Source organism: Monopterus albus, unplaced genomic scaffold, assembly GCF_001952655.1.
Source record: "Monopterus albus unplaced genomic scaffold, M_albus_1.0 scaffold35.1, whole genome shotgun sequence".
Classification (NCBI taxonomy): domain Eukaryota; kingdom Metazoa; phylum Chordata; class Actinopteri; order Synbranchiformes; family Synbranchidae; genus Monopterus; species Monopterus albus.
In genome coordinates, this window is record NW_018127915.1 from 228654 (window position 1) to 244934 (window position 16281).

The window sequence follows — 16281 nt, forward strand, 5'->3', positions numbered from 1 at the left end:
GAGTGAATGTCTCATGCATCGGCTAAAATGGGACATTTTTCTGAAGTGGAATCAGCAGGTTTCTGGGCTACAAGAGCCATGAAATAACAGGTTACTATACAATTGTGCAGCAGCCTATGATACAACAGATACCTGTACTACTTTTGTCACTTAAAATTATTAAAGATGATCCTGCAAAATATCTTAGAGAAAAAGCCCCTTTTCCATCTCACCTGCTCAACTCGACTCTACTTGCTTATGGTACCAGATGCTTTGTTCCCCTCTGCAGATGGACCCCCTCTGCACAGCTGGTTGTCACAGTGACACCAAAACTACCATGAGGTAACTGGCCGATGGTGCCGGCAGACTCAAAGCTGTGACAGTTTTCATCCTAGGACTGTTATTATGCCATTTTATTAGGTTTTGATATGCCAATTACAAATCTGCTCCGACGTTTTCGGAGAGGTGTTGGTCCACTAATGCGCCAGCTAGCTACTTAGATGCTGATATTATCTCATTCAGTAACCTATTAGCTATGTGATAAGATGTACAATGTGGTGGTTCGCGTAATATAATGGTTATATTACATAGGAAGAGAGGCACGAAGCTTCTGTCACTATAAATTTTACCATTTATAACACTCAATACAGAGAAGTGACAGCTGCTATTAATGAAGAACGAGCAACTGATGCCATCACATATAAACATCCGGGTTCATCTGTCGCAAGAACGCCATGTAGTAATGAATTTCTCTGACTTAGCGCTAGTCTGCAGTATTTACACATCACCATTTGGTATCACCTCTGCTCGCTTGGAACCTTAGCAGAGGTGATACCAATAATAGTACCCGGTACTATCCTCAACATTTGATGGAAAACCAAATAAGGTGAGTAGAGTCTAGTCGAGCTGGTACCAGGTGGTGGGAGAGGGGCTAAAGTGACCCCAAAGCCAGGGGTCTGGGTCTCAGTGGTGAAGACAATGGGATCTTAGATAATGCTGTTTGCAGAGAGTATGATTAGTAGGGTACAGATTTTGAATAATATTGTTGAAATTTGTTCATTATTTTAAAAAAAATAATGATTTAATGAACAAACTGATCAATGCATTTAATATATTTAAAACACAACTGGTCCTTCAATTAAACTGAATCTTTAACCCATTACTGACTGTCCCATTTTAGCTGAACATGTCATTGGAGTGAGGTAGGGCTACTTGGTGTGTTTGAAGGTCCAAAGCTTCTCAAGTATTTCACTTGGCAATAGTTTCTTTATAGAAATATAGCAGAGATCCGTAGCAAATTGTAAAAGTAATATTAAAAGGTACTTTTCAGGTGGTTTTCTTGGTAATCTACTAAAAGGTGTCCCAAATTATATGACTTCACCCTATTTAAAATAGTAATTGTCATGTGACTTGCAGGTGAACACTGAGAGCCACTACAATCTTTAGAAATACACCTGTTGGTGCAATGAGTGGCTCTGGTGAAACTACAGTGCAAAACGTCTTGATCAGACATTTGTACTACAGATTTACAACTACAGTTGTTTTCGGTTTCTGGTTAATGTGTCCATTTTCCTTTAGTGGGAGGAGTGTCCAACCACATTATACTAAGATAACTAATTATGAAAACTAAACTGGAGGTTTAGCTCAGGTTAGTTGAGGTATACTAAAACAATTTAAATCATCTGCGTAAAAGATTGTGTCACTTACCAGTATGGGCGTTCTTGGCAAGGGTTAGGAGAAACCCACGATGACACCTAAGGATAAAGCACACATAAGATTAAGAAACGTACGAGCGTTTTATGGAAAATGTGCTCCAAATTTAGAAAGGCAACGCTTACCTGAACAGGATAAATCCCATTTCCCTTCCTCGCTCGACCCGGAAGTCATTCAGGTGTGTCTGAATCGGATTCCCTGTCCATATGTTTCCCTTGGTTAAAACTATAGTTCCCGTTGCACCCCGTAAATTTTTTTACAAAAGTTTTTAAACAAACATAATAAAATGGGTTAGGCGAACTTTTGAAGAGCTGGTTGGAGGTTTTCCTAGCTACACCCGTTTCAAGTCTTTATGCTAAGCTAACTAGCCGCTGGCTCCAGCTAGTTACATATTTACTTCACAGATTTGAGTGGTATCATCTAAATTTCGGTCAAATAGGAAGTAGTGTACGACATTACTCCGGTTAGCTGTTGAGCATGGTCTCTTTTGGGCTAAAACAAAAGAGAAGGTATGCGAACCTGTCTTTATCTTCATTTTAGATTACTTTGATATGATCACAAGAAGTTGCAATGCGGTGTTTTGTTTTATTTCATTTGTTTTTTACATAACCGAACCGATAAGGCTCTAGGAAGGTTTGCTGATAGCAAACACCCACTAAAGATACTACTCGCCACAACTTGTTTGAGGCACCGCGTGCCCGCGGTGAGTGAAAATAGAGAAGAGGAGAGAATCCGGTTTCTGTTCAAAATGTTTATCATCTCAGTTTTTGTCCTTCTGGGGACAGGACTAACGGTCGTCTCCGGACCAGATGTTGTCAAAGTGGTCGTTAAAGAAGGGGAGGACGCCATCTTGCCCTGTTGCCTCTACGACAAGGAGGACATTGAGTTTAAGCTGTTTGACTGGAAGAAAGATGGTCAGAAGGAAGTGTTCTTGTATGATGCAGGTCTTATTTACAACAACGGCCACACAGGTCAAGATGACCAGTTCAAACAACGGGTCTCTTATTTTCCTGATCAGTTGACGGTCGGTAACGCCTCCATAGTCATCAAACAGACAAAGGTGACTGACAGTGGAAACTACACCTGTGATTTTCCACGTCTTCAGTCACCGAGACGATTCCACATTGAGCTGGTTGTTGGTGCTGCTCGAAAGCCATATGTCACAAGAGTCAGTGACACAAAAGACAATGCTGTGCTACAGTGTGAAGTTCAAGGTGCTTTTCCCAAACCTCAGCTCCAGTGGCAGGACAGTGATAAAAACATCATTCCCAGGTCACAGAAAGAGGAGGTCGCTACGACGTCATCCTCAACACTACTGTGACCAAGACTGACCACTATCGCTGTGTCGTCACACAGGAGGAGATTAGCCACGAAGTTTATTCTGAGATTGACGTGAATATCAGTGGTTCAGGGTATCACACTTTAGTGGTTGTTGTTCTTTGTGTTGTAGTAGTGCTTGGAGTTGCACTTTACATCTTCTGGTATAAAAAACGAGGACGTCGACAGAAGAACCAGGATGTTTCTGAGCCATGACATAACGCATGTGAGCGAGGAAAACTCCAAATGTCTAAGGCACTGGTCAGTCCTTATAACACTATGGTCACCTCGGTGTGTCGGCCAGAACACCACCTAAGGCCCATACATTCCCAGAATAAATCAGGTGCTTGAAGTTGCAGTTAACGATCCTTTAATCCAATTTCTCATACAAAGATTACACGTGGGTGTGGTTTTTCCTGCAAATAATATAGATACAATACAATGAAATAGGATTTATTATCTACCATCAGTACTCCTGAACATGTTTGTAGTTCCCACAGCATTGACCTTTTGAATTAATGTATGGCAGACATTTTAAGTTGTTATACATCTGTTAACTGTTTAGCTGTGTTATTGTGCTTTATTTTTCTTTTATTTTTTGGGCTGATCTTAATTACTCTATTCTAGACATCTGTTGTGTTTCCATTCTGCTATGAAAGGTACTCTGGGTAGTTGGATGTTTTTAAAGTGATAATATACACAAATTTGACTTGATTTAATACTGCAAGGCAAAGCAATGTTAGCAATTATATTGTTCGTGTTTGTTCTACTGTGGGACAACAGTAGGAATAGTTAGGAATACCAAACCCACAGTTAGGTGAAAGAATTGACAGACTACAGGATTACCATGTATATCTAAGGGCATGATAAGTCTTTTTTCTCTAACTATTGAACAATGTTAATCTTTCTTTGCTGTTTCCACCGGTGAGACAAAGGAGACATTCCTCCAGTAGCAGCTGATATCCTGAAAATTATACCTGCTATGTGCGCTCTGTTGTCTCCCACTACCTGCTGCTGGCCTGGTGCAAGGAGACATTCAGCATCACTATCCTGCCACCCGGTTGGTGAATCAACCCACCTCAGAGGCAGACACATGGTGGATATGCGGAGACAGCAAGCTGAGACCGAGACTCCCCTCACAATGCCAGAGCAGCTGTGCCCTGAGACAGCGGCTGATGCCCTTTCACATGCCTCCTTGAGAGAAGACAAGGAGCTAGGGGAAAGCTGTTATCTGCATCCCACCTACATCGCAGGATCAGAAGAGAAGACGGCTGATAACCCAGAGAAACGGCTGATAACAGAGTGTACATAGATGAAATTGGTATATGAGTTCAAAGTTAAAAAATTGAAGATAAACAGATTTTTCTTTCCGGTGGTTTACAGTAAATGAAGATGTAGAGTAGATTACTATTGCCGGACATGTTACAAATGATTGATACTTTGATTAATAAGGATGACCTTACCGATTAATTTTTCATTTTTTGGTTGTTTGCAGTATTTGTTCTTTTCCATTGTTGATTATTTTGCATTTACATAGGATTCTGCAATTTATTGTTGCATTTCAATGAGGATTGTTTTATTGGTATCTCTCCATGTTTGTGTTATTCATTCTGCTTATTCATTCCAGTCATTTGCAAATGTAAGTTTATTTGCATTGTATACTACATTGCATTCATTCGTTTTAAGAGGATGAGGAGCTCTCATGTGTATTTGTAAGTTGGCCTCTGATAACAGAGGCCAAAGGGGGGTGGAATCGTTTAGCCAAAACATGAGGAAAAGTCAAGGTGCGTGACTGTTGTTTTCGTGGTGTGTATCTAAAACAATTGGACATAACCTTACACATTAAGACAAATATTAAGACTAGCATTACAGTTGACACTAACAGCTCTTTGCCTGTAACCTTGACCTGCCTGCAGTCTGCACTGCAAGTACATTACTGAACAGTTAACAGCCTGAGCTAGTCAATCTGTCTCCACTAACATTTCTAATACAACAGATCTCTGAATATCTATCTAACTAGGAAATAACCTAACACTGTGATCCTTGAATAAACCAGCATGATTTTTTGTAGCCACTTGGACCGCCTCGTCTCTCTGAGTTCAACTGGTAAAGCGTAACTGGGAAAATATCCGTCACAATGTTACAATGACAATAAAATAAAGCAGCTGCGAATGGTAGCTAGCTTGTTGATATCTGATGCTAGGAAGTTCCCAACATGTAAAACTATTAGTCAAAGCACAAACAAGCCAGAAGACCAAGTTCCATAGAGTAAATTATTTTATTAATATTCACAATTCCTCATCAGCCGAGAAGCAAAATGACCCGATTAAAATCCTTCACGTAACTGAACGATAAAAATAGAAACAAGTCATTTTAATCGTGTTGGCTTTAGCATGAAAGGGTTAATTATGTGTCAACCAGAAGACCAAAAAAAAAAAGCTTTTAAAAACTCCAAGCAATTCCTTTATGTTAAACTAACATTACATTAATTAGTAATGAGATCCCTTTTTTACCTTTAGCTAACTATTTACGTGAGGTGATCGAGAAGCTACTGTAGGAATACTGAGCGGTTTCAGACCATGACAGGGTCCAATTCTATTACACTTACGGCCTACTGTAAACACATATACTGTATACATCTGCTTTACAACAGTAAGTGTTTTAAAGGGCTAGATAATACTGGTGATCAAAGCCCTGTAATTAGCCAATGTTACCCAGAATGCACCAAAACCGTAAACTGGGATCTCCCGGATGCACCAAACACCACAGTACATTAACACTTGGCACTCACTGACTTTGCTTTCCTTGCTACACTTCCCTGAGTCCCATCAAAAACATTTCTGTACGAGATGATTAAATGTTTAGGGAGGAGGATTTAAACTAACTTTCAACCCCTTCATTTCTGAGGAAATGTTCATTTTCCTCAATTTTATCAAACTAGAAAAGAAAAATGAGGATAAAAAAAAAAGCTTTATTCTCAAATTCTAATCACAATGAACTCTGAGCTCATCGGACAGGCTGTCAATTCATGCGTCTTAGGTAACTTCATATTACAAGGTTATGATGTGCACAGCTTCATTACTATAAACCTGAGAGGACAGTGATGTCACATGAATCATAGCGGTGAAGGTAGAAAACTGGAAAAGTCCGACCTTTCACTGATGACCACTGAATATGAGGAGGCCAAATAATCCACGACAACTGTCGTAGCTTTACACCTCCATGTTGCACTCCCATGACATCACTGTCCAGCTCCTCGCTGAATGGCACATAGTCCAATTTGCTCTTACTCACTTTTGCCTGATAAAAGCAGAATTCGTCACATTTAGACTGAGAAGCCAGGGATGTACTCACACCATGCATTTAGCAATAAGGGTGTTTCCTCAAGTGTCAAAAATATTTCACCCAAATCTGTCCAACACCTTCGTTTACCTCTGGAATCACTGAAGTCTTTCCTCCTGCATCCCAAACTATAGTGGTCATAAAATATCTTTCCTTTCTTCACAAGCCATAGAAAACATATTTGTCAATCTTTGCAATGCAAAACACTTTCATTACCCCAGTGCTCATTTTTTCCCCCATCAGTACCAAGAGAGTACACAGAGAGCTTGTTTCAACCTTTGTGGAAATGTGTCTGTGTGTAACACTGGTTTGAAAACAGCTGATTTATGTTACCCAATAAACAGGGACAGTGGATTTGCCCCATAGGACAAATAAGACACTGGGTAAAGCAATTCAACTACCCTTACTGGCACCTAACAAGGGGAAGAGCAGAAATTCTATAACCATTTCAATACTCAGATATTCAAAATACTTAATTTGCTAGTGTGAACTCAAACACCACAATGCTCCCTTTCAGTCTCTGCTTATGTCCTCAGTTCATACACATGGGTCATTCACAGGGCTGTGGTCTCGCCGAGCAGTGTGCAGAACAGTCCGTCGCATCCACAAGGAATCAACAAGCACATCTGGCCACAGAGCACCAGCTCCAGCTGAGGGAAAAACTCAGACTGAGCCCCAGCATGCTACAGACTGTGGGTAGAAAAATGAAAACATAGCAACGTCACCGTTAAATCTCCTACGCAGTGTGCAACAGCCCTTTCCTCCGAGGCTGGGCCAGTCTTAATGCCCAGAAAAACACGCTGCAACCACCGAGTCACTGTGGGAAGGACTAGGAGGTTCGATCACAGGGATTCAAGATGGACGACGGAAATTTCAGCCTTTAGGTCTTGAAGTCAGAATCATCAGCTCCGAGTCTGTCCAGAGCGTGACGCCATGTCCAAAGCAATTACAGAAGAAGAAGAAGATTTAGTTCTTCCAGTAGAAGAAGCCACAGCCAGTCTTATTGAGGCATTCCTCCCAGTTTGTGCCAGGCTAACAAGAGAGTGCTCACTGCTCGCTGGGGGCTCGACAGTAGGCTGGGTGGGAGATTTTGTGGTCCAGCACTGAAATCCGGTCCATCCAGACCTCTTCAGCCCCTTTCTGCAATCCTTCAACAACAGAAGACAGTATGAGCAAAAACACAATCACCACTTTTACATTAAGACACAGATTGTTTCAAAGACAAAGCTTCAAGACATGCAATGACAGACTGATTAGTTAAAGAGCCCATGTTGGGTTTTTTTTGACTTGTCTACAATGTTACAACAGTGAAGTATCATCTTTGACGTGACCCTGTATAACAGCTGTGATTTCCATCTACTGTGTAGTGTAGATGGCACTGCCTGTCTTACAGAAGGATTAAGCACAGCTCACTGCTTTTTATTAAAAGAAAGTGTGACAGAGATGTGAAGACTTCTGAGTAAACTGGTATAATGACTATAGAGGCACAGACTGAAAGTATGAGCCGCCGTCTCAGTCGATGGAAAAGATTCTGCTCCACCAGCTTTTCAGACACTGAGTGCAGGGAAAACAGAGTAGGTGGAGGGTTTGTGGTTGGAATGCAGCGCTCAGACAGAACAAGTCTTTGAAGTGTGCACAATCTGGACACACTCCATTAGAAACAGGTGTCTGGGTGTGTGTGTGTGTGTGTCTGCTGTCATGCCGTGTTTTGTCTAAGCAAGGCCGAACTCATGCATCTACTTATTCTGACTACAAGTAGAAATACAGTACGTGTTAAAAGTTAAGTGGATCAGTGTGTGTTTCTCACCTGTTCAGTTGATGAGGATACCCGTCGGACGTCCCTCCTCCTCACTGATGTTCTTCAGGTTGTTCTCGGCCTCGTCCACAGTGCTGCACAGCACACACGCAGACACACACAAACCACAAGGCTAAGTCATCCTCGAAAACACATTTGAAATTGCACAGCATGTCTGTACGTGCACATACTCTTGTTAGTTTGTTCTTCAAAACATTATTTTTCCCACCAGTATATAAATCACAATGGAAATCAGATCAACTCTAAAGTATCAGAGAGCAAGTGCCTACGTTAGGAAATCCCTGACATCCTCCACAGTTATTTCTCCGGTGGAGTCGATGGTGAGGTCGGCACAGCTGAGGGGGGAGTCCAGCGGTGTGTCCAGGACGGGAGAGGACAGGCTGCTCAGAGACTCCTCTGTTTGTCCTGAGAGGGAGAAACCCACAGAGTCATGTTTCACCAATAGGTGTGTGTTGCTGGAGGACTCTTACTGGCTCTGAAGAGTCTTTCACTAATGTTGGATTTGGTGAATAAAATTTTGACAAGCAGTTTTAAAACAACAACTTTAACACAGTGTGATTACACAGTGGATTCAAAGATGCATCTTTTAGAACCCAACATGCATTCAGATCAGGCGATGAGATGGAGTACAAAGCTGCTAAGTACAGACTGAGGAAAGCCATCACAGCAGCCAAGAGGCAGTACAGAGAGAAGCTGAATGGCTTCTATTCTACTGCTGACTCCGGACGGATGTGGCAAGGCCCGCAGCACATCACAGACTACAGGACCACCACCAGCATCATCAGCTCCACAGACAGCCTGCCGGATGACCTCAGCGCCTTCTACACCCGCTGTGAAACCTGAAGCCACAGCACAGAGAGGAGGCACACACACGCCGATCCTGCACTTTCCCTCTGCACAGCTTTTTTAGCATTGCTAAGTTCATTGTTTTGGTTTTTTGGCTCATAACTGAACTGCTTTGGTTTACAGTCCCACCAAGTGGCCAAAAATATAATTTAATGTGGGTTTAAGTAAGGCTTTAGGTTAGACTTCTCTGAGATGGGGGGAAAAGCACTTTAGCAAAGTGGTCATTCACTGAAATTACTCAAATCTGGCTCTTCAAATACTGTCACAAGTTCTTCCTCTGACACTTCCCTCACAGAGAAAACAAAAGGACAGTCAGCCTCTAAATAAATACCATCAAACAGTTAAGACTTGAGTCTCTCCATCTTCTATAAACCATTTTAATGGTGCATTCATTCCTATGATTACCTACAACTACCCTAATGTGGCCTCCACTACAACCATCATTTCTTGCCAGAGAGGGCAGTGCTGGACAGGAGAGACAACTGGGGCATATTGAATGATTACCACAGCGACCAGAGGGGAACCCCTGCAGGGCCTGGTCGGGGTTTAAGAGGTTCAGAAACAGAAGCCAGTGATGAGGGCAGAGAAGAGATGGTGGAGAGAGAAAGAGGGAGGGAGTTCAGACTCACCCTCAGCCTGACCCAGCTGGTTCTTGCGGGTACCGTTGGCCTGCGGCTGCGTCGTTGTGCCGTCGCTGAGGAGACACGAGCACAGAGCACACACACACCATTTACTGCTGCAGATGGAGTAATAAAAATGCAGAAACAGTGGAGACACCATTTCTTTGGTTTCACATGTAGCTGACTACTCGAGCTGGTGGTAGCCTAACAGAAAGCATTCCAAACTGTAGGTTTAGTGGTTTCCAGTGTGGCGTTCAGGGACCACTCACGGTTCCCGATAGGCTTACAGTGGGTCCACAGAAAACATCCAAATCGATGAGCAGGAATTCCCTGTAGCCAAACTCTCTTTAATATGATTTTTGGATCAATGTGATGCAATACATTGATTTTTCAGGATTAGCCAACAACAAATTCCTGTCTGATTTTTTTAGCCACTAACAATTTATCATCATATTACATGTGAGGATTCTATCGACATCTCCCGACCCTAGTTTATCTGTACTAGTTATCTGGCTACCCATGTTACGCAAGTGTGAACAAATTATCTTCTGGGTTCCTTCTACCAAAAAGGGACCTTTTAAAGTTAATCAACATTGGATGTCACTGACATGGGAAAGTGTGGGAGGTCTTACAGTAGCTACTTCTTACTTTATGTATGATGCTACCCTTCCTACAAACAGTGCTCACACCAGAGCCCTGCACTGGATCGGGTACCCGCAAAAAATTATGTGCAATGGGTAAAAAACATCTTTATATTAATTCGCCGGTAGGGGCACAGGCACAGGCCAAGTCAGACATATGGGACAAATTTGTTACCAGCAGCTTTGCCACTTGTAAATAGTGCCAAAAAGGTGTTAGCACTTGATAGCTGCAAGCTGGGCACCTCCTCACTAAGGGAACAGCTGCAGAGCCCAGGTGCTGCGTACATCGATGTACGTTTCCAAGAACATAACCCTCAAGCACCTTAAAGTCTATTTCAATTACAGGTTCAGGTCTGGTCGCGTGTCTGGTGGGTCCGGATTTCATTAAGACAACTCCAGGTGACAGGTCGGGGTCCGATACAGAGCTTTGTGGGTTTTCAAAACTGGACCCGTGCAGGACTCTGGCTCAGACAACACAGCTTAATTAAAGCTCTGGTTACATCCCATGAAAATGCAGCTACACTGTGCTCATTCATTAAGCTTTTATCTTTTTTTTTTATTGACTGAATGGGTTGCACCTCTCAAAGTCAGGAGCTTGTTGTAAAATTTAACTCCAGTAACTGAAAATACAATTTAACATTTGTTCTCACTTTATTACTTAAAACATACACACTGGTCTCTTATGTGCTCTCTCTCAACTTCAACATCTTTGGAGTATCTCCTCTTAAGTTGTTAACTATTTTATAATTTCAATGATTTGTGGAATAAAATGGGCTGTGGTTGATTTACATGCATTTCCAATTAATACACCAGGGATGTGGCAGAGAAAAGGCGGCTGATTATAATCAGTGTGGACAGACGAAAGATGTGCGTCCTAATGAAGGTTGGCTCCTTGACATTTATACCGACTGTCAGCGTTACCTGGCAGGTGTGGGCTCCAGCGGTCGGTCCAGCTGAACAGAGCACAGTGGCTCAGTGAGGACCTTCGCTGAGAGGGAGAATCGTTCATACTCTGAGGGAGAGATCAGATAAAACCCTGTGGAGGGAAGAACAACAAGAGAGTCTGAACTAGAGATTCACTGAGAACTCTGCCAGAAACACGCACAGGTCCATTCACCTCCACCATACTGGGTGGAACAGTCGATATTTCAGAGCCTAAAACCAAAACTACGTTTTGTAATCTGAGTGAACTGACCCTTTAACCTTTAACAGGTTTCCCTGCAGTGTTAAAATCACTATCAAAAGTCTCATTTTGCGACTGTCAGTGAATATTTTCCACTTTTATTTAATAAATGAAGCCTTTTCTCCTCACCTTGTCCAGTCTTGGTGAAGACACAGGATGCAATGCCGCTGATGTCTTCTTTGCGGATGCAGTTGTAGCGCACCTAAAGACACTCCGAGAAGTCAAATATCAGTACATCATTAAAGAAATCATCAACATTATCATACCACTGCCAGTAATGTCAATTACTACACAGGAAATACCACAAAAATGTGTTAACCTGTGGTCGGAGGCCCGGTATGTTGAAGAGGTGCATGTCCCCCAGGTTGGTCAGACAGACCAGTGTGTGTTCACTGTAGTCCTCCTGAGCCGTGGAGCTGAAAACCACCAGGGCCACCTTTCTCACCCGACAGCCTTCATGCGCAGTCAGCTTGAACTTAGTCTTGGCGCTCACTTTAGGGAGAGAGAACACCTGCAGAGGGAACAGAGCAGCCACGATTTCAAACTGTAGTAGCTTATGATGCCCAGTCTCAGCTTTTCACCATGTTTCTTAAACAGTGTGGTCAAGTATTTGCCCATAAAATACATGGAACAAGCCAAAAAGGAACGACTGTCTTTTGAAATAACAAGGTAAGTGCACAATAGTGTATGTTTTGATGAAATGACAAAAAAAAGGTGGATTCAAGCCTCTACCTTGAGCTGTTCCTCCGATGCAATGAGGACAGAATGAGCATTGGTCATATCCGGTGCGATGGCGAGGTCCTGGGAGGCTTCATATGGGTCCGGTAACGGCTTCCCCCGGCCGTCCAACATGCAAATCGACACCACGGGGGCCCTGTGCATCAGCTGGATCTCTTTACCCAGCACCGCCTCCACACACACACTGCTTTCACTTGCTCCACCTCGCTCACACGCACGCCCTAAGCCTATGCCGGGTACCTCCAGAGCGTAGGCATACACACTGCCTGAGTTGGTGCCTGCCCATAGTGTGGGGCCGTGGTGTGTACCTGGTAGATACAGCAGGATAAAAATAACAGTCATTCAAAAAACACAGAACCAAGGCTGTATTGTCAGTGAGAGTGCCACAGTCAGTAAATAGACACACCGTCACGCAGGAAGGTGTCGGCGAAGCACAAACATCGGACCACTCCAGACAGCGAGTCGTCTGCTGACCGCGGCTCAATCCTCCGCTGGACCGGAGCGACTTCCTCCTGCTCTGCTAGAGCAGCGTTGGCCTCTTGGATCTGGACGCAAGAGTCACAAAACACCAACGTTAATTCTGTTTGTTTGTTCTGAACGGCCCTCTTACTACCACAGAGAGACACTACCTTTCTGGTGGGTGTGGCGATGGTGCGTTTCTTCCCGGACACCCTGCTTTTGCGGATGCGTCTGAAGCTCTGTCGCAGGGACTTTTTCAAGGACTTGACCCTGGACAGGGGGCCCTCCATTGCCAGTGAGTCATTAGGGTGTAGGGTACACCTATGGGGAACATATAAAACAGTAGTGTTGCTTTTTCGCATCTTTTTTTTTTTTCCTTGCACTGGCCCAGAGGTTGAGTATAAATTCTGAATGTCCATTATTTCCCTGTTAAACACAGAAGGATGAATATTAATATCCCAAGCTGTGACTGGGAGTCTCTACCTGGCCAACACAGTGTTTCGTCTGTGGTAGTCAAATAGGCCAAACCCATGACTCGTCCCAAAGGCGATCAGGTTCCACTCTGCATGCAGTGCCACCGCTGTGACCGAGGCCGGGGGCAGGCACTGCACCAGCACCAGTGGCTGAAAGCCTGGGGGGAAGGGGGCAGGTTTAAGGCGCGGCTCCAGTCTGTCATGACCCTTCCAGGTGAAGCCCTCCCTGTCCTGCAGCAGATCAACCACTGACACGTCCACCAAGTGGGCTGAACGGTCATCGCTCAGACCCAGCACAATCACCTGGAGAGACGGAAGCAAAGAAACATCAGGACTCCACTTCCTCTACTATCAGTAACTGTATACCAGTATGTAGGAGACACCTGCAGCAGAACACAGGACGAGGTCACTATTATAGAAGACCCACTTGTGTTATGACACATTTTCATAGTATTAAAACATTAAGGGACGATGGCGTTCACTGAAAGTGACCAGCCACAAAACAGATTTTAAAAACAGTTTCCTGACCTCCTCGTCATTTTAAGGAAAGGAAAGGTGGAGTCATCACAGTCATAGCAGCTAGCTTCTAATCAGTCAGAGCTGGGCACCGTATCAGAAAATACCACAATTAATAATCAGAGCACGTTCGTGAACATTTTACTCAAATATATGATATTAAAATGCATTACACCGTACACGTTGTGTGCCTCATCTTACACAGCCTAATGTCAGTAATCACTGCTAATGCCAATCAATTTTATAATCTATTTACACATTCCTACCTAAAAATACTTTGGGTTTTAAACTACGTTAAAAATAAATGACTATGTATGAAACATTTATTGCTCTGTGTAGTACAGAGTTTGCATGTGTATGAACCGTGCGTGCACACTTACCTGTCCAGCAGTTCCAGCCACCACCAGCCTGTTGCTGTATTTGCACAGACTGATCTTCTGGATGCCGAGCCTGGGGTCATCGCTGTACGGGTCAAAACAGCCCACCTACAAACACACATGTGAGCTGGATAGAATAATACACATTAAGCAAACCACAGGCAGACCTCTTTAGTTGGAGTTCAGCTTCTTACTGCACTCTGATTAACTTCATTTCCAGTGATCATTGACATCTTTCGGAAAGCCACACGTGCACAACAGAAAAATTGATGCGGCACATTGAAGATGCACACGGTGTGGAGCCAACCACCAGTGTTACACTGGGAATGACACCATACAAATTTATGCCAGGAACCAATAACTGACATGTATCTCAGCAGCAAGGGTGCAGCTGCTGAGTTTCTTCTCAACTCTGCACCTCTGATTTTCCAAGATCAAGCTAGAACTGAAACATCCACCAATGAATTCAGTTCAGGCAGACCAATATCAAAATGCCCTCCTGAAGCTCTGCTCATCCTCCTGCCTCTACCAAACGCCAGGACAGTCCCCACTTTTCCCCTCCGACATATTCAGCAAAACGTGCTGAGACTGGGCTGATGGGTCTGGTTTTCATTACAGAGGAGGAAAAAAAAGGAAAGCCTCTTCATCCCATAAGGAGGGCCACATTCCTGAACATGCAACTCTGTTACCACAGAATACAGGAGGAATGGTGGTGGGGGGGGATAAAGGAGTGAATAGAGAGAAGAGAAAAAGCAATGTGAAACAGCCTTAAGATGTGTTTGTGGATACTAATCTGTTCCCTGTAATTAACCAAGATCAGCTTCTACCCCTTTACTCTTAATCTATGAGCCCAGATGTTACACAATGTTATGCTGGACATCCACATATTCCCAATTGTGGAAACGGTCCATTTAAATATTCATTCATTTATCTGGTTCCAGTCAGTGTTTACAGAAGCCAAACTACTCAGACTCCCTCAACATGAAATTCTGCTTCCCAAAGCTGAATCACTTCATTTAAATGTAATTCTGTGCAGAAAACAGCCCATTAAAACAGAATCAGACTGTGGTTCAGTCAGGTTTTAATAACAGGAACAACGGGGTGGGTCTGTCTGAAAACAATCAAATGGGAAAGTCAAGACACAGATGTAGTGTTGAAGGACTGAGTGTGTGTAAAACATTTTGATTCCCATCACCTGTAAAGTAAGACTCAATGCCTGATCTCAGAGGAAAGACTAACTCTCTTAATCATACAGCCGTTATCCTCTTCTCATGCATGCCTCCTTACTTCTCACCTTCCTGAAGGGAGGCCATTCCTCCTCCTCCTGCTGCATATCAGGGTCACTGCTAGGGTCCTGAGGGTCGTCGCTAGGGTCACAGTCAGTGTGGAAGATGTTGGCTGTGCTGAGTTTGTACAGCGGGGTAAGAGCGACACCCGATGCATCCCAGAAACGAACAGTGCCGTCCTCATGCCTGTGGAGAAATATTTCTCTAAATCTCTACAAGTATAAACCTGATTTAAAAGTATTTCAATGATCTGTGAGTTTATGCCAATGTATCTGCATCTGTGTGACTGTGGTAGTCTTTATCAACCATCACCTACACTGGGTAATGTCAGTGCATCGGTCAGCCAGTCCACCACTTTGGTACCAATAGAAACCTCTCAACCACTATGTGATGAGCCGCCATGACATTCACAGGTCCCGGAGGATGAAACCTAATGGCAAGTCTGACTTTATGAGTAGCATAAATTTTTATTTATGCAACATCTACATGGATGTCTGTCGCCCCACAGGAGGAATTCTGAACTTTACTGTCTTTAGTAAATATTAGTGTGCTAACAAACAAAGCTAACTTGTATCATCATGCTGGGATACTCAGACTGAACATGTCACATCAGCAGAGCTGCAAACATGTTATTTTCCACAAACCTCACGATAGAAGGGAACAACACGTGTAACCATGGTAACTGTACACAATATTAAAAATGCACTTGCAGACGACACCGCTTATAAATCCAAAAGTTAACTCGTCCTCTAAGGAGCGTGAACGTCTCAACCAAGAATTCATGAATCCGATAGCTGCTGAGATATTTCACTCCGAGTGCTATTAAAAATGCACCTGCAGATGACACCGCTTATAAATCCAAAAGTTAACTCGTCCTCTAAGGAGCGTGAACGTCTCAACCAAGAATTCATGAATCCGATAGCTGCTGAGATATTTCACTCCGAGTGCCGCTAGCATGGATAAAAACCGTCAGAA

At 43.4% G+C, this 16281-nt stretch overlaps 1 protein-coding gene across 2 annotated transcripts in view; it reads right to left on the reverse strand.

Moving 5' to 3' along the window:
- Nucleotides 1-5470: 5470 nt before the first annotated feature.
- The window catches only part of llgl1 (LLGL scribble cell polarity complex component 1), a 31138-nt gene continuing 20327 nt past the window's right edge, over nt 5471-16281 (reverse strand). For both annotated transcript variants that reach the window (XM_020597779.1, XM_020597778.1), the window contains exons 12-24: nt 15315-15492; nt 14024-14128; nt 13138-13430; nt 12825-12975; nt 12602-12740; nt 12190-12503; nt 11777-11968; nt 11587-11659; nt 11196-11310; nt 9643-9707; nt 8437-8572; nt 8159-8241; nt 5471-7499 (exon numbers count right to left, since the gene is read on the reverse strand). In XM_020597779.1, the coding sequence (XP_020453435.1) occupies nt 8163-8241; nt 8437-8572; nt 9643-9707; nt 11196-11310; nt 11587-11659; nt 11777-11968; nt 12190-12503; nt 12602-12740; nt 12825-12975; nt 13138-13430; nt 14024-14128; nt 15315-15492 (1840 nt within the window). In that variant the 3' untranslated portion in view covers nt 5471-7499; nt 8159-8162. The remainder of the gene's footprint in view (nt 7500-8158; nt 8242-8436; nt 8573-9642; nt 9708-11195; nt 11311-11586; nt 11660-11776; nt 11969-12189; nt 12504-12601; nt 12741-12824; nt 12976-13137; nt 13431-14023; nt 14129-15314; nt 15493-16281) is intronic.